Genomic DNA, 25649 nt, shown 5'->3' on the forward strand with positions numbered 1-25649 from the left:
AGTCAAAGAAGATAGTATTTACAAGCCTGGAAGAGTTGAACTATTTGTGCATTGCATATTCACATATATATTATCCATTCATTCAAAAAAGGCTTTCCTGAAAGCCTCCCTTTGAAAATTAGAGAAAATGCAACTATATCATCTCCAAGACCTTTTCAGATCCAAATTTCTAAAGTTCTGAATCTGTGCTGAACATATATTTCAAGTAATACTGCTTTACTTCTTAGAAAATGATCGAACCTTTTAAATGGAACAGTTCATATTAGCCATATCCGACATAGACCACAAGAAACAGTTAAGTTTGATTTCAGTAACAGTAGTGTTTAAATTGGTATTTTCCTTTTTTTTTTTTTTTTTTTTTTTTTAGCACCATTGTGTTGAAATAGCCTTTATTGGGAGCAATGTCAAACATATAGGTAAGAACATGAGTTCTACAGACAGTTTCAGATCCTGATTCTGCCACTTAATAATCTAAAAATAGTGCAACCTAAATTAAGTGGCCAGTTCTCTCTGAGTTTCAGCTTCCTCAACTGAAAGACGGGAGTAACAAGATGTACTATTTATCACATTGCCTACCACTCTCTAAGTGCTCAAACACGGCTGATATATATGGGCTAGAATGGCAGGCACACTGATAAGCCCTTTCTACATAGATTATCCCATTTAATCTTCACAATGATCCATTGCTACTATTATCTAAATCTTAGAAAGATTAAGTAACCTGCCTGGGGTTACACTGTTCTGGGGTGGAGATGAAATATGAACACAAGTAGATTACAAATCCATGTGCTCTCAAATATTAGGATCTAATGTTCAATTAACATTAATTATTATTATTGAAATGTCTACAATATTTTCATGAAACATAATAATTACATTTATAATTTTTGTACAATTAACTAAGATACACATATCGTCTGTTCACCATTGCTACCTTACTATTCTATGGTTAAAATGCTGATCTACTCAACTACAATCAACTGTCTATCTTTACTTTACCCACTAGATGGCAGAAAGCACCTACTTACTAAAGACATTATTCAGATTGCTGTACTTCCAACTCAGGAACTAAATCTCCATTCAGTTTTTGGAATATTTCACGTGTTTAGGGACTTTTTCGCTTATATAAAAAAGGTAAATTAAAAGTAATTAGCAACTTATTATTGTTATTATATTAATTATCACTTCTTACGTGACCTAATACAGAATCTGATCAACAGTCAATGAAAAGTGAACTGAAGAATTAACCATATTTTAAAAGAGATCCCTAGGCCTCATTTAAAATGTTAATAATGTTGCAGTTTTAAATATGGGGGTCATGTAAAAGCATCATACCAAAAAGTTTAAATTCTAAAATATCTATTTAAATCAAATATTTAGAGTTATGTCTCAAGCAATTGCCAACTTAAAAAAGGTAATATGCCAGAAATCCACAACAAAGCTAGTTGTTTTAAACTCAGAAAACTACATTTTTTTAATATTACAAATATAAATAATTTTGGTCATTAAGTGTGGCTACTTGAAGCTGATCTAAATGATGATACAGCTGAAATTTATGAATCTTTAACTAGTTATTCACTGAGGAGCTCCAGCAACACTAAATGTTAAATAGGACTTTTGAACTACTCCAGAAAACCAATGTCAATGTTTTTGCCTCTAGAGAATGAACACCAAGTCGGAACCAGATACCCAAAGAACTCAGTCTCTTTTACACAGTATCAAGGCCGCTGCCCAGAGTGACAAAGAATTCTTGGGACATTAATGTCTTCTGCACAATCATTTTTCAGATAACTTCCAATTTCTGAACTAATTTTGAAATTGCATCTTTATAGCACAGTGTCTGCCTATGATAGTGGTAGCAGACTGATAGTGAGATGTAACTTCATTTCAGTGAATAACCAAACACATATACCCCTTAAAACTTGTTGTTGCTTTTTTTTTCCCCCTGTCAAATCAGTATAACAAGTCCACAAGGTTGATTAATCAGATTCAATGTACCCGGTGTTGAGTTTAACTCTAAGCTGAATGACAGAGTTTAAGAGCTGAGCCCTTTATGAAGCCTAATGAGAATTTCCTGAAATGTATATGTATTTATTAAAGTTACAGAACTTTCCAAACTCACTATGCAAATATTCTAGGAGGTACAAAATCTCAAAACAAAACAAGAAAACATCGGTTTTTCTCTGAGGTGGGATTTACAGTAGGGTCTTTAACGTGGGTCCATGGATTTTAGGTGATCTGGCAACCTCCTGAGACGCTAAGTAAATTAATATGTTCATTTTATTTTCCTGGTAACGAAATCCTATTATCGTTTTTTTGGTTCTTTGTTTTTTTCTCAAAGGTGTCTATGACACAAAAGGTTAAGAACCACTGGAATAGAGGAGGAACAATAATAAAGACTAAACAGTTCTAAAAATTAAGTGCAAAAATTATAAACTAATTTAATATAAAAGAGGGATTTTTAAAGTTTAAATAGTGATGGCCTTACTCTAGAACTATTAGGTTGGTGCAAAAGTGATTGCGGTTTTTGCAATTGTTTTAACCTTTTAAACTGCAATTACTTTTGCACCAACCTAATAAAATGGGACATTTAAAATTGGGGATAGATGGATATAATTATAGATATATAAAATCTCTTTATCTAGGACAGGTAACATAAAAGCTATAATTTAAAAGTCTAGTGTACACATATTAGAAAAATCATCCCTTGAACTGTGGGAACATTTTAACCAAACATAATGCTTACGTGATCATAAGCCTTAAATAGAAATACAGTACATACCTTAGGGGTAAACATGTGACGGATGCCATCAATTGAACCACTTAAAAAGAGTGCTCTGATTAGGAAGCATATAAGTACCACATAGGGGAACAGAGAACTAAAATACATGATCTGCGAAGAGAGAAGAATACAAATAGGTGAGACACACCAGCTACTATATTCTTTTTTACAGGTGAGGTTATGTCTTCTGTCCCATACTTGGCATTTACTGGTTTTATAACATGATTAACAACACTATTAATAACTTGTATAGCCATCTAATTAGAATGGCTTATAATTCTTGATTTAATACGGTTTAGTTAAGATCTTGAGATATACCCAAAAATACAAACCACCTTCCGTATTTACTTTCCTTTAATATAATCCATGGGTATGGTGTAACTTGCATCGTATTGATTCCTTTTAGTTCATAAAAAAAGCAAAATTTAAGACAGTGAATGGGCACTAACTCCCTAACACGTTCCTACTTTTACAGTTTTAGGTAGAAAAAAAACAAAACAAAACGTATTTTCTCCCAGTAACCAAAGTTCTGTTACGATTCTATAAATCTTCTGGAGTAGGGAGTGGTCCCTATTGTGTCTCCTACAGAACTTCAACAAGTAACCACGTAAAGGTTTAACTTTCTGCTTCAGTAGTTTCACCACTGAGGTTGAGCAAATACTTATTATAGAAAAAGAATTGTCCAGACATTTACTGCTTCCTTGCCATCTTCATGTGGGAGCCTAATAGATCTCTAAAACTTTTCGTGTCTTCCGAAACTTCTGAATTTGCCCCAAAGCTGTCTCCACCCATCTGGGTAAGTGGCCCCACCATCCATCCAGTGGCTAAAGTCAAATGTCCAGAAGTAGTCCTGCACTACTTACAGTATTCTCCTAACTGGTTTCCAGGCTACCCAGAGCTAACTTGGGTTGGCTCATTCCCTGATTAGCACACGCCAGGGATCATGGACTCAGTTGGAATAAAATGCCAGTTGCTCCCTTTGACCCGCAAAGCCTTACTCCAGAGCCCCACCTGTCTTCCCCACCACTCTTCCCTCAACTGAGCTCTAGCGCTGCAAGCCCTTGCTTGCTCTTGGTAGACCAAACTCTATCTTCAAGGCCAGAGAAGAGCAGTGCTCTCAGTCTGCACTTGTCTCCCTCATTTGCACATGACTCTCTTCTCTTTATGTACATCTCCTCTTTATCTTCTCCAGCAAATCTTCCCACACCAACAAAAATAAGGCTATGATTTTTTCATCCAGTATTTCCCATCTGGCCCCCACTAATGCCTCACGAATCCTCCATAATATCTTGTTTTGGTTTTTTTGATAGCACTTAGCACTGTCAAAATTGTTTTTTTTTATGTGTTTCCTTATTAATTTCCAGTCTCCCCTGTTGGAATATAATAAGTTCTGTGAGGGCAGGGGCCTCCTCTCTCCTGTTCATTTCCATATCCCAAACACATAACACAGTTGCTGGCATACTGTAGGCATATGATATGTATCTGTAAAGGGAAGGAGGGTGTGAAGAATGAAGTAAAAACTGCCATAACAGAGGATGGATTAGGGCAGGTAAGATATATTGAATCCAATAATAACTATAGACAAACAACGTATAAGTCAACATTATAATTTGCACTTCTACAGTTCTATCCACTGTATCATCATAAACACATGTGGAACACCCTAAGAAAAAAATATCATGAATAAAATATCAATTACTTAAAAATCAATATTTTAATTAATTATATTTTAATTAGTTATAATAAAGCATGGATTTTCAATCATTTCAAATTGGTTTAATTCCTTGAGTACTTCCATTCACTTACATTTCTTTTATCAAAATGTCTTCACATGGAGTACTTTTTTTAACTCTTCTTACCTACTTTCAGCATTCTTTAAATTTGTTAGTCTACTATGTATCTACTTAAGTAGCCTTTATCTAACTTGAATTAAAGATATTCCTTTTATTATTCTTCACAAATCTTGAGGCAAGATTCACTAGTCAGAAGCAAGGATTCACTTTAGCAAAATAGCTATTTAAAAAAAAAATAAAACTCAAATTTGCTGTCATATAAGTGACTTATATAATTTCCATTGATTCCACTTATTTTAAAACTGAAAATGAAGGCTACACACTAAAATAGTCTGAATAGGTTGATTATGATTTTTCCAATAAGTATGACTTACACTCAGCACACTTTTAATATAACTTCAAACTAGAGGCTAAGGGAAGAAATGACTTGTCCTGTACTTTTGTTTGTCCAGGCTAATCACACTTTTACTACGTACTTCTTTTCCACGTCCCCTAACCAACTGATCAACCAATTCTATTGATTCTACCACAGAAATCTCACATCTGTCCCTTTTTTTCCATCCTCAGTGATGTCACTTTTCACTATTATAATAGTTTCCTGGTCATCTTGCCTCTAGACTCTCCCTGTCAGCTCTCCCCTTCATCCCTCAAATCCATCATCCACACTACTACCAGAATGATCTGTCTAAGTTAAAGATCTGATGGTGTCGATGAGCTGCTAAAAATCCTCAAACATTCCACACAGTTTGTTAGGTAACAGCCAGTCATTTTACCAAGGTCCACATATCCTTTAATATCTGTAGTAAACTTACATTTCAAGTTTCATTTCCCAAGCGCTCCGCAAGTTGTATATAGAAGTCACAGAGGGGTGCTAAGCGATCTTTGGGCTTTGTACATGCTGTTTTCCATGCATCCAGTGTTCTTTACTTTCTGGTGAACTCCTCCACAAACACAAAGTCTAGCCTAAACTTTACCTCCTCTATGAAAACTTCCCCAAATCCATGGTAATTTCAGTGGCTACTTCTATGCTATAACACACTTTTTATATGCCTCTATTACTGCACTTATTCTGCTGTAATTATCTCACCCATTAAAATATGAGGTCCATGCGCACAAAAGTGTGCTTATTCATTTTTGCATATCTATCAGTTTCTAACCTAAAGGAGATACTGAAAAATATTGTACATTGACAGAATTTAGAGAAAGTTAAGTTTTCCTTTCTGCATACATTCCCCCAAAAAGTTCATCTTTATTCTGCAGTCTTTTAAAAATTATATATTAATTATATTATCAGACCCATTTCAATTTCCATTTATTAATTCAACAAGTATTTGAGTTCTTAAAGACACCGGTCTGGATTCAATGATAAGACTCTAGCATAGCTTCCTAAAAAGGAAAAACACAATTTTATATTCAATGTAACATGGAGAAAAATAACACTCAAAATTTTAAACGCTTAAGTAGTATTAAGTAGTTCACATCCTAATTTTATTCTGTGAGCAGGTAAAACAAACAAAAAATAGCAATCATTAAATTCTGAGATTTATGATATCTTAAGTCAGCTCTTTATAGAGGTGTCCGTATTGTTTTTAAACACAAATTCTTTACATTTAATCCCAGGAGTCTAATCATACACTAAATTAGTAGCATGTTGTTATTAAAAATAGGTTAAATTCTACCTGGCTATACCTAAAATGTCATACTTTCTCCTTATCGCACTTTATTTTATGCATTGCTACCTGAACTTATTTTACAATTTTGTTTATTGTCTGTCCCTGCCACTAGAATGGACATTCCCTGAGGACAGGCATTTTGTCTGCCTTATTCATCGGTGTATATCCAGAACAAGATCAATTCCTGACACGTGGTAAGGGCTCAATATACGTGTATTAAATGATTGATGAATGACTACATTGCCCAGGAAGTATACAGTTTTAATAATTGGGAAATGAAACAGTAACATATGTTTCTTTGGCTGATTTTGAGACCGTCTGGGCCTTGATAACTGAAATGCCTTTCACAGCAAGTACATTTAATAAGAGGGATTAGTTTCTCAATCAAAATGTTGTATGAAAATACTTTCATTCTATTCAACTATCAAAGAACATAAGAGTATAAAATCATTTAGTTGGGTTTTTTTCCTTACATATTAACATGCTTATTATAAACATACTTTCAGAAAAAATCATTCTCTTTGAGGACATCATAGCCTAATTCTAGCTCTGCCATTTACCACTTGTTTAATTCAGGTCAATTATTTATTTTCCCCAAGCTTAACTTTGCAGTAAAATGAGGATAAAACTATGCAAATCATCTGGCTGATAAAAAGATTAAACAAGCTAACACAAAGTACTTAACCCAGTAGTAGCAAGGAAGGCAAAGTAGTACCAGTGGGAAAATATTAGAATGAGAAGAAAACTTAGAGCTTCTCATTTCTATCCTTCATGCTGGGGCAGGCATCCCCTTAATAGAGACTGTAACAAAGGGACATGCACCCTCTGTTTGACAACCTCCAATAGTACTGAGCTCTCTCACTGTTACCAGCCGTGATTCCTGAAAGGTCTTCCTTTTTGAAACGATTGACCACCACCCCACCACTCTCCATACTCCCCAATATTTGACAATCATTCTGTTCTCTGTAGCCCCACAGCACTAGCCTTACTCTGTTTATTCAACTATTTGAAGATTGTGATCACAGGGCTGAAATTTCTCTTCTTCACAATAAAGGAGGAAAATAGAGATTTCAGTAAAATTCAGTATTACAGGCATGGTTCAACTGAGGTGTGCCTACCTGGCTCAGAGGAGAATGATACTATCATACTCCTATTTTAATTCATAAAATTTCCGATTAGCATTGTGAGGTGTGTGTGTGTATGTGTGTGTGTGCGCGCGCTGTGGCCAAGTATATCACAAATTGACTAATATTCTTTTAGCTTCTAAATCCTCTAAATATTTTTTTCGTATACTACCCTTAAACCATATTATCCTTAAATCACATTTCTCTATATTGTACTTGTGTGATAATTTATTTGGAGGCATTTTTGTTTGGCAGGCAAACACAGAGCTTTACATTTATTCCTAAAAATTTTTTCTTATATTTAACTCATTGTTTCAGACTGAGGAATTGTGACAATTTATACTTTCATATCTTTGATCACATTACTTACAACTTTCTTCCTATCTGTGTCTACTGCATTATTTTGTCAAATCCTGCCCAAAAGCCATTAAAGACTGCTCATTGAATAAATTATACGTAGTATATAGCTTGTATTATTTTTTTCTAGATAGTTATATTACATGAAATAAGAAAAACAACCAACCCCAAAATTCTGGGTAAGAAAAGGACGAGTATTTCTTTAAATGATAAAACACACAGACTGAGAAGAAACAAAATATAGCGGTAAGACTCAAACACAAGGATTTTTGGACTTCTATGGCTTACCACATTTGGTTCTCTTTATATCAAATGATGTTATGTTAGAAAGCATGTAAAGGTGTTTAGATGTAACTTAAGAATCTATTCCTTTGTTTATAACCTGACTGTAATGTGTCTCTGACATAGTAGAATACACCCAACTGAACCAATTCATTGAACTTATTTAATCACACAAAACATTGTCATTCAGAAAGATTGAAAGATATTCAAATGTGTTATCTACCATATTCATTTCTTCAAAGGAAAAATGGTGTAGAAGTTCCAGCACAAACGTAAATGTAAAATTAGCTGTGATTTACAAGTTAAAAAATCATCCAACATTTTAAACTAAATATGAAATAACAGAAAGCAGAGGTGAATTAAACTTCTGACTTAAAAAACTTAACTATTTGGGGAGAAAAAAATGTGACAGTGGGAAACATTATAGTGTTGCAGTGAAATAACATGGGCTTTAGATTTAGACAGAGCTGGGTTTGACTCCAGGTATGAGCAACCACTAGCCACAACACTTTGGGCAAGTAACCTCACTTCTCAAAATTGTTTTGTATCTGTAAAACAGGCCTAAAAGTAGTCATTACTTCTTAGAGTTTTCTTTAGAATTAAATGGGATAAAGTATATAAAGTATGTATCACAGTGCCTGGGGAAAAACAATCATGTATTAAGTTGGTGCAAAAGTAATTGCCGTTTAAAAGGTTAAAAATAATTGCAGAAACCGAATAATAAACTTTGCACCAACCTAATAATAAATATTGGCTTCTGTTATTGTTCTTACTCTGATCCTTGTCAGAATCACCTTCACCATCATTATTACTATATGACTACTACTCCTACTTCTACTAGTATATGATGGCAAATGGTAATATATTATCCTGGAAATATATATAATCAGATCTATGCTTTGGAAAGAAAAACATTATACAGATAGAGTGTTAAAGAGCAGAGAGAAGAACCAATAATAAATGCTGGCTATGGTCCAGCCCAAAGATATAGAACACATTAAAACAATGATAGCAATGATGAAAAATGCAATATGAAAGCAAAAGACTGGCTAGCAATTACTTTCCTAATGTATTCTTAATATATATATTAATATATATTAATCACCCAGGAATGGTGATTAGCAGAATCAAGAGAGGCTCTAACATACTAACTTTTCCAGAAGACTGAATGCCTTTGATCATAGCCAAGCAAACCATGACCCAGGCAGCCAGCAAGCAGATGGTCATCTTCCAGTTTAAGCCCCCACTTTCGGAAATGGAACTGGAAATATTCAGTGCTTCTCTGTACCAGTAATAGGTGGTGGCAGAACTTTTTTCACATATATATGTATATAGCAAGGTTTCTAGAATTTACTTAATGTTTTTTTCCAATCACAGCCTCTTAAAATTTTCCATTTACCCTGGCAGACATTCTCTTTAGTCTTTTTATGTTACTATGAGTTCCTTGTTGAGATTATAACTACTTAATGATGTTCAGATCTTTAAGAAACACTTCACACTAGAGACTATATTAAAGAGTTTTATGCAATTATTCCTTAGAACACCTATCATAGAGAAAAATAAATGATAAAGGACAAATAAAAGGAACAAATTCTTCATTCTACCACTTTCCCCAATTTCCATGATTGGAACTAATTGGTAATCAGAGAACTAAAATATTAGAGTCAACTGAATAAATAGAAAAAAAAAAAAAGGAAAAAAAAGGATTTTTTTAGGTAGCGATAAAAAATTTCAAAGATCTTGATGAAATAAGATTATAGTTTTAGACTTCACTATAAAACATATATCTTTATTTATGTCCTTTCCTTAATTTAAACACATTTAAAAATAAAAAACACCTCTTCTCACCAATCTTTAATTAACTACCCAGAATGAACTGCTACTGGCAATTTGCCCACAGAGATTTATAGCAGAGTTTGAGGGGGTCACAGTACCCAGGAATGGTGATTAGCAGAATCAAGAGAGGCTCTAACATACTAACTTTTCCAGAAGACTGAATGCCTTTGATCATAGCCAAGCAAACCATGACCCAGGCAGCCAGCAAGCAGATGGTCATCTTCCAGTTTAAGCCCCCACTTTCGGAAATGGAACTGGAAATATTCAGTGCTTCTCTGTACCAGTAATAGGTGGTGGCAGAACTTTTTTCACATTCTGGCTCTACAACTGTAGAAAGGAAAGTGACACAATCATTTCAGACTATAAAGAGTAATGAGATAATTTTTTATTCCAGTAAGTCTGTAAATCAATTCTTAACATTTCCTAGAAAAGTATTACAATTTTGTAGAAGCATTGAAATTCACAATAAAAACTCAACTACAAAAATGTGAAATATCAACAGATATGTATCCTATTTGATATTTCTTATTACACATTTCTAAATAGGAATATGTGAGCTTTAGATCAAAATAGTTAAAACATATCACATTTATGTCCCTTTCATCCCCAGAGTTATCTTCTTGAGACAGAGCAACTGGCCATATGAGACATGAGCTGCTGGCCATATGCGACTTTTAGAATGGAGCTAGTCCAAAATGACATGTGCTGTAAATATAAAATACAAAGGGGATTTTGGAGACTTAGTATGAGAAAAATAATGCAAATTATTACATTAATAAATTTTACATTAATTGTATGTTGAAATGTTAATATTTTTAATTTATTGGATTAAATAAAATATTTCACCTGTTTCCTTTTACTTTTTTAAACTGTGGCTACTAGAAAATTTTAGACTACGTATGTGAGTTGCATTCTGTATTTACCAGACATCACTGTTATAGAGAATTGTTCTTTATTTTTATTCTAGGATATAAAAATAAATGATAGGAAAACTATGAAACAGCAGACCAAAAACATAAAAACAATTACTTCAATCCAAATTCTTCTTTTTGTCTTTTGTTTTATTTTAATGAAAATGTAAGGCATCAAGAAAGGTATACAAAATAAAAGACTGTCAAAATTAACAATTGAAGGCTTATAATATTTCACCCTAATGTCATGGGACACAATAAAATAACTTGGGAAGGGGAATGTAATCAATAATATTGTGACAAGTTTGCAAGGTGACAGATGATTACTAGAATTCGTAAGGTGATCACATTGTAATGTATAAAAATCGAAATATTATACACCTGAAACTAACATAATTGATATAATATTATATTAAGATAATTAATGTAATATTGTATATCAACTATACTTAAATTAAAAAAAATAATAATGTGGGAAGAGCTAATAAAATTAGTGGGTGCCAAAGATCTGTTCTTCTGAATATGCCAATCCTAAAAGTGAAGAAAGATTGTGATAATAATTTTGAAATATTTTTTCACATTATTTTACAAAAATCTTGAAAGCTCATGCCTTTACTAATTTAGGATTTTTAAATATAAAAACACTACATTTGTCCATGTCTTACAATTGTGTGAAGCATTTTTCACCAACGGACACTGATCCCAAGGTAGAGGTTGTTGAAAAGACTGAGAAAAATAAAACAAACTCCAGCCAATGATGACATTGTAGTAGAGAGCCACAAAAAAGCACACCTGCAAAATGAAAATATGATTACATTACACTTTGCATGCCCTTCCACCGAAACAATGAGATGATATGTTTAAGACCCCATTTAACATTTTAAAAATCCTCCTCATTTTATTTTCATTGAAACACATGATATATTCTAAAAAGATGTTTCTCACAGATCTTAAGAACATGCATTAACAAGATTAACTATATTATTATTTACGGCTTGTTTTGTATATCGGTGCAAGCAAGATCCATGTTTTGTTTTGTTTTGTTTTAAACATGATTAAAGAGCAGAGTAGAATTACACTCTCAAAAGTTCCATTTATATTCAAACTATATAATTACAAACCATGTAAAAATTATATGGTATATACCATACCAAGAAACTTACTATACAACTTGCAAATCCAATCCCACCCAGTTTAGGGCTTATGTAATTCCATACGCCAATGCTTCCTCGCCGAATTCTTTGGCCGACAGAAAGTTCCAGGAAAAAAATGGGAATACCTATTACCAGAAGCAGTATTAAATATGGCAAAAGATAGGCACCTACAGAGACAAGAACAAATAAAATAGATTACATTTTCTACAGTCACAGTAAAGAATACACTAATTCTGATTATCTCAAAGATGATATTTGAAGTTGTATATAGTACAGTTACATAGGACTTTAAACAAAAGGCAATTTCATTACTTTAAAACTTCTAGTATTTAAAACCTGAATTTGACTGCTACAAAGTTTGATTAAAAAAATATTATGATAAAATAACGATATCAATGAGAAGTTTTAATTTAATTTAATTGAAAGTATAAACAACTTCATTTTTCATAAAAATAACTAATTCCTTAAAAACATTTTTTCAAGCAGCTTTCATAAACTGGAAATCTTATTCACACGTTTATGAAGTCATTTATTAAATTAAATTAAATCATAAGCTGGAAATCTTATTCACACGTTTATGAAGTCATTTATTAAATTTTATTCATCTAAATCATATATTCCAAATCTGATAAATTAGAAAAAATAAAATTTTATGGTATTAAAACTGACTTTTTTCCTTAAATAACAACAGGGCAGAAGAAATGGCTGCCTAGACTTAAAAAGAAAAAGAAGAAAAATAACCTCTTACAGACAAATGTTGTTTTTTTCCCCATATGGTCTTCATATAAAAAGTACACTTCAGAAAAGAATTAATATTTTGTTTTGCAAAATTCTGTAAAGGGGTAGTGTAATTGACTGAGAAACTAATATATTTAATATCTATTGTAAAATATATGTGCTACTATCCTTGTAGCAAAGTTTTAATGCTTAAAAGAAGTATTACTTTATAGCTAAATCTCAAATTAAGACATATGAATAGTGATATAAAAATGTATTGAATAGTTTCACAATGTTAATATTAAACTCTATTAATTAATAAAGTTAAATATGAAAGTTGTACTCATTTCTACATGAGACTATATATACAAATTACTCATTAAATAACCTCTAATATGGACTTCCTACATTCAAATTTCTTATCTGGAATTTTGTCTTAACCAGATACTGTCAAGTGGGTCATGCAATTGATGCTACTAATTCCCTTTCTAAGTGAGGCCATTTATTATATTTTTCCCATTTAAAAATAAAAAAAAAAAGTGTTTAGTGGTATTGAATAGACTTTGGAAACTATTCAAATTGTTCTGGTAGTTATTCTGCTGAACAGGTAAATATTAATGTTTTTTTTCAAGTTATTCATCTTTGAAATAATGTTATTTATCTCTGGGTGAGAAAGGAAGAGAGGGAGAAAGAGATTAATTGGATTAACTGAGACTGGACTCATTGGGAATCTTTCCTCAGTTACGTGTGCAGAACATACTATTAGATACTGAGCCTTTTCTTCTAACTCAATTACTCTAACCTTTGCCTCCATATTAAAAATAATCAAAGCTAAAATGTAACTAAGCATTTACAATTCGCCAGGCATATTTCTAAGCTTGTTAAGCTATAGTTATTTATTCCGTACAAGAATCCAATAGAGGTAAGTACCATTATTACCCACATTTCACAGGTGTGGGAAGTAAGGCAGAAGAAGTAAGTTAACTTGTGCAAGGATCATGGCTCGTGTGGGAAAGTGCCAGGCTTCATAGTCAAACTGACTTCAAAACATAAGCTAGTGATTTCTATATTAAACCACTTATTAAGCTTAACCATGTGCTTTAAGTATAATATCTTCGGACAAATCAACTTATGTTGGGTCTATTACTTTTTAGTTCTATTATTCATAAAGTGCCTCAACTGATGAATGAGTAATATTTAGGCAGCCTGAGGCTGCTGGACTAAACTGCCAGAAGATACTAACTGAATACCCAGTAGGCTCGATGCTATACTTAATGCTGAGTACAACCTTTTGTGCTCTAATAACCATCTTGGAATGATAAAATCCATTGGTATTTTATAATATCCCACTCTAGGACTTGTGATTAGAAGAGAGGAAACAATACTAGGAAGGGCACTTTGACTCCTTTTACATATGAAAATTAGAAAGAGGAGCATCTTTACTAATAAATAATTACTAACTATGAAATCCTTTAGTGCTCTCCAACAAGACAAACATCGTATTAAATGGAAGGCAACCTGACTTTTCAGCAAAGACTGCCTTTTCCCCAAACAGTATGTCCAGTAAGGCTCATAAGATGACAGGTCTGAAAATCTGAATTCATCCTTTGTCAGTCATGGAAAATATGATAATTTGTGAGAAACAAAAAGCAGAGTATTACATACATGCTTATTGCTGATTTGATAAATAATTCATATGTGATGTTACCGACTAGCTAAGAGCTTACAATGTCAGTAGAGTTATATATATATATAGTACATCACTGACTTATGAATTGATTCTTACCTCTCAGGAAGATTTATCAAACAGGTTACTTTTCCCAAACTTGTTATTTATTTTGCCTGGTTGAATTAATTAAGCAAGATCTCAAATATATTTTATCACTGTAATACCTTAGCTTATTTTTTAGAGGCTATAAGAAGAAATTTAATATATGAATGGTTACATTATTTAATTTCATTTGTAAGGTACAACTACATCAAAATAAAACCTTGTTTTTGTCCAGTCAACAAAACTATCACAAACTAGAATCAAATATCAAAATATTCTTTTTATTCTTTGTGTACTGAAATGAAGTGTATATTTAGTTTATTATTACATTTACTTTAACAGCTTCCATACATATAAATAATAAAGTTTCAACACAAATGTTAGTTAGCTTAACATTCAATTTGACTGCAGTATACTATAGAGCTTATGTTTTACATGACAATCAATACATTTTTGGGGTTTTTCCCCTTGATTTTTAAGACAATGTTCACTAAATAACCCTAGGTAATCATAGCATAAATACAAAAAAACTAGAATATCATGTTGATACAGATATTTTTGTTTAAAACTAAGGATGTTAATTTCTTTAAAGTTCTCTTTGAAACCAAACATTGCCCCCAAATACTATAGAATTGGAAACCAAATACATGTGATATCTAAGGATGAAGAATGTCTGGCACTATATTAATTATCCAGTTAAATCCTTTCTACTGGAATCTACAAAGTTCTGGTCAGCATTTGAAAACTATAATTATTCTAAATTATATGTAATTTTTGCTTTTTTGAAGAATGAAACAACTTAAAATTCAGAGTTACTAAGTCATAGAGAGAAAATTATCTCTGTCTTCCTTCATCAAACTTGTCTCATACCAGAAACTTTAGGTTTTTCTCCAGAAAATAACTGACAGTCACAAGGGATGCAATACATGTTAGAAAAGTCAGTAATTTAGAGATATTTAAGAGCATCCACAGAAAGAATTTGAGAGTTTATTAATTACCCTGAAAACAATTCTGAGTATTCATAGCAAGCCATCTGCTCCTATGCAAACCTACTCTGAAAACATATCTGAACTCACTTTCAACAAAGGAGTCTCCCTAGCTTTATAATGGAATTCACAGTTTGTAAAATAATGAAACCCAGCAATAAAAGCAGCTATTTAAGACAATCAATTGCAATTTACTCAGTAATATATCACTTTAAAATAAAAAGACAAAAAAAACTTACCACCCCCATTCTTCTGACATAGGTATGGGAATCGCCACACATTCCCTAAACCTACAGAAAATCCAACTTGGGCCAGGATGTATTGTAGCTTACTGCTCCAAGCTGGTCTTTCATCTTCAACTTCAGATCCTTCTTCAGCATCTGTATCTTTCTCATCTTGGACATCAACGATTAGTTCACTTTTCTTAAAAGCATCATCAGCTGAGTCTTCATTGGAAAGAAGGTCTTTGACAGATTCAATAACCTCGTCATCTAGTTCTCTTTTTACCACCTTGCTATTCTTAGGCATTGGAAAGTATGGGTAGGACTAATTTTTAAAATTCCCTTATGGAAAATGTGTTAATTGTTTTTAAAACTATTTTAGTTGATATGAAGAAAAGATGGAGGAGGCTATGAAATAAATCCTTGCTTCAAGGTGATAATGTCATGGATCTTGAATCTGTATGTCCAATATTCTGTAAGTACCTGTAAAATTTTAAGTTGAAAAACAATAATATTTAATGAGGAAAAGTATTAAAAAATACTGAAGACCCTGTCTTATTAATTTTTATGAGGGAACCTCTTTCTACAGAGTATAAACCATATGATCATTGGCCTTTCAAAGCTTAATTGTTTCCACAAGTGTAAGAATTGTAAAGTACACATGAGTTTCACAAACATTTTCTTTTAGCTAATTCCTTCCTTCTTGCAAAACTCCACTTCGAGCTCTGACATACTCCAATGCATAATATAAGCTCTGTTCGTTAGTAATCAAAATTTGTGATTTTTTTCTTAATTCTTCCTTTTTCCCTCTCTGACTAAAGTACAACACTCATTTTATTACTTATAGAATTGCATACACAGTTGCATGACATCCCTGCATATTTGTCTTATGGAGAATCTCCTTTCATGTATCCACCCATTCACTAATGTGATATTAATTGTGATGAGACATTAAGAGATACAAACATTAATGACACTTATTTCATTATCAAATAGTATTCCAAGACAGAACTCTCCTTCAAAGATGAGTAATTACTAAGAATAAAAGAGTTTTACAAAGAAACATAGAGGGAGGGGTAGTAGTTGAGAGTGGAAGAAACATATACAGCACACAAATGTAGAATATATCTCAGGAAAGAGAGTGCTATGAAGTTTCTGAAAGATTACTTACAAAATAAAACAAAACAAAACAAACAAACAAAAAACCCTCAAACATTCAACTAATGAAAGATAAAAGAGCTGCCCTTAAGAAAAAGGAGAAAAGTTCAAGGAAAACATAAAAAAGAGTAACAGGAATAAAAAAAAGTTAGGTGGATAAATATTGAATACAGGTAAGCAATGGGTAAATCCATTACAGGAACAAAAGGCATAATAGAAACAAATAGAACTAGAATAAATGCTATTGCAACCACATCCAGAGACATGGAGGACAGGCTGAAGAAAACTTCTCAAAAGGAATAAAAGGGACACATTTTTTAGGTAATTTAGAGAAAAGCTAAGTGGATATTTAAATTAAAGGTGATCCAACAAACTTAAAATTGGGTACTCAGGCAAGAGAATAGAATTAATAAAACACAACATATTAAAGATAAAATAACATAGGTTTTGCTTAGACTTGTATGTTCAAATAATAATAATAATAATAATAATAATAATAATAATAAAGAAGGGTCAACACTGAGAAATTACTGGGATAAAGATTCCTAGGGATTTCAAGCAGAAGTAGAAAAGGGGAAACAAAAAGACTTCTCAGGATATCCAATAACCTCCATTAAAACAGAGAAAAAAAATCCTTGATCTCCAATTTTTATAGTCACTTACTTGCTATTCCAACTATAAAGGCCACAGGCAAATATTTTTATTCATAAGAGATCTGATGGACTGTACTGGGAAGAGAGAGGGAGGGGATACATGATCACAAAATTTAGCCAACCAAGAGAGAAAACCAAATAGTGATCTCAGCAACAGAGAAGCCATGTTAGAGAATCGAAGTGAATATTAATTTAAACACGAAAATAAGGTTTAAAATCTGTATGAATGATATAAATGTCTAATCACTATGTTGTACACCTGAAACTAATATGCTGTATGTTAACTGTAATTGAAAACCATAAAATTGTTAAAAAAATAAAGACAAAACTTGTACAGTGGTAAAGTTTTAAAAACTAAAAAAATCTGTAGAAATTTTACCAAGGGGAAAACATATAAATTGAAATTAAAAATAATATAACTAATAAAATCAGAAATTAATATGGGAGGAGACAGAAAAAATTAAAAGCATGAGAATATCCTCTTCTTTCATAGTAGGAAAACTACTTTAGATATGAAACTCATAGTCCAAAACAGAATAATGACCTCAACCTCTACATAGTTTCATATAATCCTTCTTATTTAATTTTAATGGGATCTTGTAGGAATTAACATTTCTTGCTGTGAAGAGACATGTAATGGTGCCAAACATTTATATCTAGGTTCTAGAGACATACTGAGTTCAAATCCTAGCTCTGTCACATATGGTTTAATGACTTTGGCTAAGTTACTTACCTATGCTTCAGATTCTTCATTTATAAAATAAGGAAAATAATATGCATATCTAATAATACAGTATTTGAATAATACAGTATTTGGACTCAGTATATTTTCTTTTATTACTAAGATTATCATCTTTCTTATGGCTGTATTATATTACAACTAGTTTGCTACATATTACTCAATTATGGATAATACAAATTCAGAGTCAGTGCTATATGTTTTATTAACAGTTGTTCTAACACCACTTTTTTAATACAAGTTTTCTATTGCTATATAACAAATCACCTCATAACTTAGGGACTTAACAAATAGAAAATTGATATGCCCATGATGCTGTGTGTTAGGCAATGTAAGCTAAGCTTAGGTGATCAGTTGTTTTGCTGGTCTTGACTTAGGTCAATTCAGCACTGTGGTCATTTGTCAATTCCAACGGCGGGAGATATTCTAAGATGGTAAGATGGTCTCACTCACATTTAGGCAGGACGCAGGCTTTCTGTCTGTCAGAGCACTTTGGATCTCCAATATGTAGTCTCTCCAATGCTAGCTCCAACTTGTTCACATTGTAAGCTTGGAGTTCCAACTCTAGCCAAAAGAAGGAAGCCCAGCACACAAGTGCTAGTCAAGCCTCTGTTTGTGTCACATTTGCTAATGTTATCACTGGCCAAAGCAATTTACACAGCTAATCCAGATTGATAAACTCCTTAATGGAAGAAGCAACAAAGTCAGATTGCGAAGAGTATGAGTAGAGGGAAGATAAAATTACCAAAACCTTTGAAAATTATCTTCCATGTTTGTCCAGTTAGATTTTCCCTCCCTAAGTAATCTTGAGGAGAGAAACAATGAATCGGCCTGTCATTCAATTCCAAAGGCATTATGCCCAGGCTGTAACTACCACCGCAGTCAAGGATCCTGGATCCTAGTTTTCATTCTTGCCCTTTTCCATCTAATTGCCAAGCACATTTTTTCTTTGAGTTCCTGCCACCCTGTATATACAGACGGTGCCAAAGAAAATTTATTTTAATTAAGGAAAAAAACTATTAAAATTGTAATACTCAATATATACCAATACAGAAAGATAAATACAAGTCACGTTTGACTTCTGAAATTACAAGAGGTGCTCAAAGTGGTTACCATCAGCATAATTTTGATACTTTTTTTTCCTTTCTTAAATTGTGTATACATATCTTTTTTTGGCCCCCTCCGTATATATATATATATATGAGCTGTGATCCAAAAATACAGTGAATGATTAAATTTAGATTCAGGACATCAAAGCAGTCATGACAGCACAACTAAAGACACTTTCAAAAGAGGACTTCCAGAACTGCTTCAGAAAGTGACAAGAACGATGCAATAAGTGTGTTCTAAGTGAGGGGGAGTATTTTGAGAAGCATTGATGGCAATGCGTCTTTCACTGTTACAATTTTTAAAATTTAAACATTCACTGTATTGTTTGGTCACACCTCATATATCATACACACACACACACACACACACACACACACACACACACACATATATGTTTGCTTCTTAGGAAGCATCAATTCCTTGCCAGCAAAGGGCTCTAAATAATACACATATTAAAAATTAAAAACAAGGCATCTTTCCATTCTTCTATTGTATGTAAGAACTTACATGCAAAAAAAATTATTAGAATATAAAATTATTTAAATTTGGACTTATATTTACATTTTTTTCATTCTTCCATTTTTGTATTGCTTCAATTATCTTCATGTGTAATTTTTCAGGGAAAAATCTATTTAAGGCATTTAAAACTGGGTTCAAAACCATTTTAAATCAACATAATAAATTTCTAACTCAGTAGTTCTCAACCCTAACCATTTTTTTTTTCTTTCTGAGATTTTTTTTTCCTTGCTTTCCCACACAAATTTTGAAATCAACTTGTAAATTTCTACCCCTAGAAAAAGAGCCCGCTGGAATTTTGAATGAGATTACATTGATTCTATAGACCCATTTGGGGAATACTGGCATCTTAAAAAATTGAGTTTTCCAATCTATGAACGTTGTATATATTTCCATTTATTCATCTCTTTAGTTTCTCTCTAGAAAAAAAAATTTTTACTACAAGCTTTCTGTTCTGTCCTGCAACAATGCTAAATCAAGTTGTTGATTTTTTTTAAAGATCCCTTAGGACTTTTATATACATAGTATGTCATCAGTAAATAAATGTAGTGCAGCTTTTTCTAATTATTTACCTTAAATTTATTTTTCTTGACTTATTGTACTGGCTAGGACATCCACTAAAATTTTAAACAGAAGTGTTAAGAGCAGACATCTTCATCTATGCCCCAATGTTATTTAGAAAGTACTCAATAAAGTAGTCAATAGTTTACTGTTAAGTGTAATATTAAGTATGGATTCTTTCATAGATACTTTTTATCAGTTTAAACAAGTTTCTTTTTATTCCTAGTCCACTGAGTTTTGTTTTTTGGGTTTTTTTTTGTTGTTTTTTGTTTTTGAATCATGAATGTTGAATTCAGACACATAATTAATTTTTCCTTTTATTAAGATAAATCATATAACTTCGCAATCTGTTCATATAGAGTATCACATTGATTAGCTTGGTATCTTAAACCAATCTTTCATTATGGGATAAACCTCACTTGGTCATGATGTATTGCCTTTTTAAATATATCACTGGAATCAATTTGCTAATATTTTGGTAAGGATTTTTTCAACTATATTCAGGGGAACATAGGTATGCAAATTTTTCTTTTTTTTTTTTTGTATTTTGGTTCTCTGGTTTTGGTGCACATAAAGGGTTTTTAAGAGGTTTTTCCTTTGTTTTCTGAGCAAATATATGTAGGATTAGTTTTATTTCTTCATAAATGTTTTGCAGCACTGATAAAACCATCAGGGTCTGGCGTTTTCTTTTAGGGAATATTTTAAATTAAAAATTCAATTTATTTCATTGACATACAGCTACTTAGATTTTATCTTTCTTGTTATGTTAGTTTGGGTAAGTTGTGCTTTTTGAGGAATTTGTCCATTTCATCTAAGTTGTCAAACTTATTGGTATACAGTGATTCATAATATTTCAGTTTTAATACCTGTAGGATTTAGTCATATTCCATTTTTCATTCCTGACATTGGTAATAGGTGTTTTCTTTGCTTTTGTCTTGATTAGTCTTGCTAATATTTTCACTATAGAATTAACTTAAAATATTATTCAATTGTTTCTATGACTTTCAAGACTTTTTAGCTCCTAAACTATAGTTACAAGCTCTTTTGAAATTCTGTTATACTAAATTTTAATTAACACTTCCGTTGAAAATATGCAAAGATCTAAAAATGCAGGCAGGCACTTGCATCTTAAAGATGAGAGATGACTCAAACAGACATGCCTGCACTAGATAATTATTGGCATTTGCCACAAGCTTAACATTCTACAATAAAGAACCAGAAAAACAGTAAATTATCTCCTGACTTGGACAATTTCAAATTATACTGAAGAAAGTTTTCTTTAAATGTGTACCCATTCTGAACATTGAATCTGAAATTCATTATGGATTTAAATGAAATATATTTTCTAATTCTGATATATAGGATATAGGATAAAAAGTAAAGCCTATCTGAATAAAAACAAAACGCTATACCATATTATAACAACCCACTTCCCTCAAAGTGGCACATGATGAGGAGTTTATAGTTATGGAATAATTGCAAAAGGAAAAAGAGATATGATATAATGCTGAAATAGCGATCTTGACAAACAATATAAAATATTTTCAACAATATGCAATGCAACCTGAACATTTCCTTTGCAAATTATATCCCCTTTTCATGAAATATTTCTATTAAGCAAAAAGATAATGAAAATCACAGAGCCAATCTGAGTGACACTTTTTATAAATGACCATACAAAGTCACAACTTACACTTATAACACTGGTTTGCCCTAAAAGTTGAACACACTTATCCATAGGACTAAAATTTTATAAAACTAATAATACCAAGTGTTGATGTGGATGCAAAGAAACTAGATCAATCATGTATTGCTAATAGAAACATAAGATAGTACGGCCACTCTAAAAAATAGTTGACAGTTCTTTTCACCCTAATAATAGTTAACATAGTGACCATCAATTTGTACTCTTAGGTATATACATCCCAAAGAAATAAAAACGTATTTTCAAGCAGAAACTTGTACATAAAAGTTCATATCAGCTTTATTTATAATAGCCCCAAACTGGAAACTACACCAGTGTGCTTCGATGAGTCAATGGTTACACAAACTGTGGTACATCCATGTCATGTAATGTCAGCATTAAAGAGCAAAAACTTTTGATACATTCAACAACTTGGATGAATCTCAACGAAATGATGCGGAATGGGGGCGAGGGGGGTAACAATTCCAAAAGGATACATATTTCATGATTCCATTTATATAACATTTTTGAAATAACATAATGATAGAGATGAACCACAGAACAATGGTTTCTGGGAGTTAGGGTAGGGAAGGGCAGATGGGTATGCTATAAAAGAGTAATCTTTTGAAATGGTATAATTTAGTATCTCCATTGTAGTAAGGGTTACATGAATCTATACATTTGATATTATTGCAAAGAACTATGCACGTGTACACACACACAGCCAGAGAAAATGACTGCATAATCTGAAATAGCTCCCCGGATTACACCAATATCAATAGGCTGGTTTTTATGTTGTACCATATTACTTTTACACAAGACTGCAAAATAGGGAAAGATAGGTGAAAGGTGCATAGGACCTCCCTATGCACCTTCCTGTGAGCTTGCAATTATTTCAAAATTAATTATAATTAAAAAGTAACCTCCATAAATTGAAATATATTTTTTGTTGACTTCTATGAACTTCTATGACAGATTTTAAATCCTATTTAACTAAAAGTCTTTTAAACACTTAAAATTTTATTAACGTATTGAAAATACCTCTGATTTAGGCAAGGTATTCATTTCCTGAGGCTGTAGCAAATTACTAATTTAGTAACTTCGAAAAACAGAAATTTATTCTTTTAAAGCTCTGAAAGCCAGAGATCCAAAATCAGTTTCAGTGAACCAAAATTCAGCTGTTGGCAGGTCCATATTTCCTCAGGAGACTCTAGAGGAGAGTCTGTTCCTTGCCTCTTCTAGCTGCTAAGGTCTGTCAGCATTCCTTCACTTGTAGCCACTCCTATCTCTACCGCCATGTTTATATTGTCTCCTCCTCTTCTATGTGTATCTAATCTTCCTCAGCCTCTTTCAAATAAGAACATGTGTGATGGCATGTAGGACTCATCTGGACATTCCAGGATAATCTCTTCATCTGAAGATTACGTTTGCATAGGCTTTTTTCCCAAATAACATGAATGCATTATTTTTAAATAAAAGATATCCCTCGTCCTAGATGGTTGCACTGGATAATCCTACCTAACATTTAAAGAATTAACACCAACTCTGCAAATCTCTTTCAGACAATACAAGATGATATAACATTTCACAATTAATTTGATGAAGCCGGGATCACTCTGACACCAAAACCATACAAAAACAGTACCAGAAAAAAAAAAAAAAGACATTATAGGACATTATAGATCTATATCCTTCATGAATATAGACACACAATTCCTCAGCACGATATTAAAAAAAACACCAGAATTCAGACACATATAATAAGAATTATATACCTTGACCAAGTGGGGTTTATTCTAGGTATACATACAAGGTGGTTCAATATTCAAAAGTCAATAATGTAGTAGACCATAATAGCAAGCTAAAGGGGAAAAAAAATCATATGATCAACTGATGCAGAAAAGACATTTTACAAAATTCAATATCCATTCATGATTTAAAACTGTCAAAAAATAAATAAATAAAGCCCAACTAAGAGTAGAAGGAAACATTCTCAGCTTGATAAAGATTGTCTGCAAAAAATGTACAGTTGACATTATACTTACTAACGAAAGACTGAATACTTTTCCCTTAAGATCAAGAACAAGATAAGAATGTTCACTCTTTAACTTTTGTTTACCATACTACTGGAAGTTCTAGCCAGTGCAATAATGCAAGAAAAGGAAATATAAGGTATACACATTGGAAGAAAGAAACATTTCCATATTTGCAGACATTCTGATTGTCTACATTGAAAATCCCAAGGAATTTACAAAACACAGACAGTACTTTTATGTACCGAAAAGTACAAAGTATTGATGAAAGAATTAAAGACCTAAACATACGAACAGACATACTATGTTCATGGATTGGAAGGTTCAACATAATAAATATGTCAAACTCTTCTTAAGTTGATATACAGGGTTAATGCAATTCCTACAAAATCCCAGCAATTATTTTTAGATATAGGAAACATTATTCTAAAATTTATACATAGAAGCAAAAAACTAAAATAACTACAACACTTTGAAATGGAAGAATGAAGTAGGAATAATTACTCTACCTGATTTCAAGACTTATTTTATAGTTATAATAATGAAGACTGTGTGAGGTTGGCAGGATAAACACATAGATCAATGGAACAGAAAAGGGAACCCATAAATAGACCCACACAGATATGCTCAACTGGTTTTTGACAAAGGTGCAAAAGCAATTTCAATGGAGAAAATATATCCCTTGTCACAAATAGTTCTGGAACTGAACATTCCTATGGAAAAATATAACCTTGATCTAAATCACACAGCTTATACAAATTTAACTCAAAATGGATCATGGACTTAAATGTAAAATATAAAACTATAAAACTTTTAAAAACAAATCATTAGAGAAAATCTTTGATATTTTGAGTTAAGCAAAGAGTTCTTAGACATGACACCAAAAGCAGAATCCATCGAAGCAAAAATTGGTAAAATAACTTTGATATTTAAAAAGCTTGTCTGTGTGAGAACCTATTAAAGAGGATGAAAAAATAAGCTAAAAACGGAAAAAATATTTGCAGATTACACATCTGAGAAAGAACCCATATTAAGGATCTATGAAGAACTCATAAAACTCAGCAATTAAAAATAATTTAGAAAATGGGCAAAGAACATAAAGAGACATTTCAATGAATATGATGTGTAGATGGCAAATGAGCATATGAAACGAGGTTGAATATTATTAGACATTGGGGAAATGTTAATTAAAACTACAGTGAGATGTCACTGCATACTTATCAGAATGACTAAAATATAGTGACAATCAAATCTGTCAAGAATACCCAGAAGCTGGATCATTCATACATTACTGGTGAGAATGTAAAACGATACATCTCTGTAGAAAACTAAACATGCCACTACCATCTAACCCATCAATTGCACTCCTGGGCATTTATCCTGGAGAAATGAAAACTTATGTTCCATAAAAATCTGTAAACACGTGTCCAAAGCAGTTTTATTCATGACAACCCTAAAATGGAAACCCAGATGTCATTCAATGGGTGAATGCTGAAACAAACTCTAGTAAATCCATACCATCGAGTACCACTCAGAAATTAAAACAAACCAATGACTGATACACACAACAACTTGGATGAATCTACAG

General features: G+C 32.2%; 1 protein-coding gene across 4 annotated transcripts in view; it reads right to left on the reverse strand.

Annotated features, from left to right (window-relative positions):
* The window catches only part of SLC6A15 (solute carrier family 6 member 15), a 45530-nt gene that overhangs the window by 12845 nt on the left and 7036 nt on the right, over nt 1-25649 (reverse strand). For 3 of the 4 annotated variants that reach the window (XM_033118610.1, XM_033118607.1, XM_033118609.1), the window contains exons 2-6: nt 15626-16090; nt 11922-12079; nt 11424-11550; nt 9993-10174; nt 2783-2893 (exon numbers count right to left, since the gene is read on the reverse strand). In XM_033118610.1, the coding sequence (XP_032974501.1) occupies nt 2783-2893; nt 9993-10174; nt 11424-11550; nt 11922-12079; nt 15626-15914 (867 nt within the window). In that variant the 5' untranslated portion in view covers nt 15915-16090. Of the gene's footprint in view, nt 1-2782; nt 2894-9992; nt 10175-11423; nt 11551-11921; nt 12080-15625; nt 16091-18610; nt 18722-25649 lie in introns of all 4 variants that reach the window. The other variant, XM_033118608.1, reaches the window with a different exon arrangement.

This window comes from Rhinolophus ferrumequinum, chromosome 10, assembly GCF_004115265.2.
Source record: "Rhinolophus ferrumequinum isolate MPI-CBG mRhiFer1 chromosome 10, mRhiFer1_v1.p, whole genome shotgun sequence".
NCBI classification, from domain to species: domain Eukaryota; kingdom Metazoa; phylum Chordata; class Mammalia; order Chiroptera; family Rhinolophidae; genus Rhinolophus; species Rhinolophus ferrumequinum.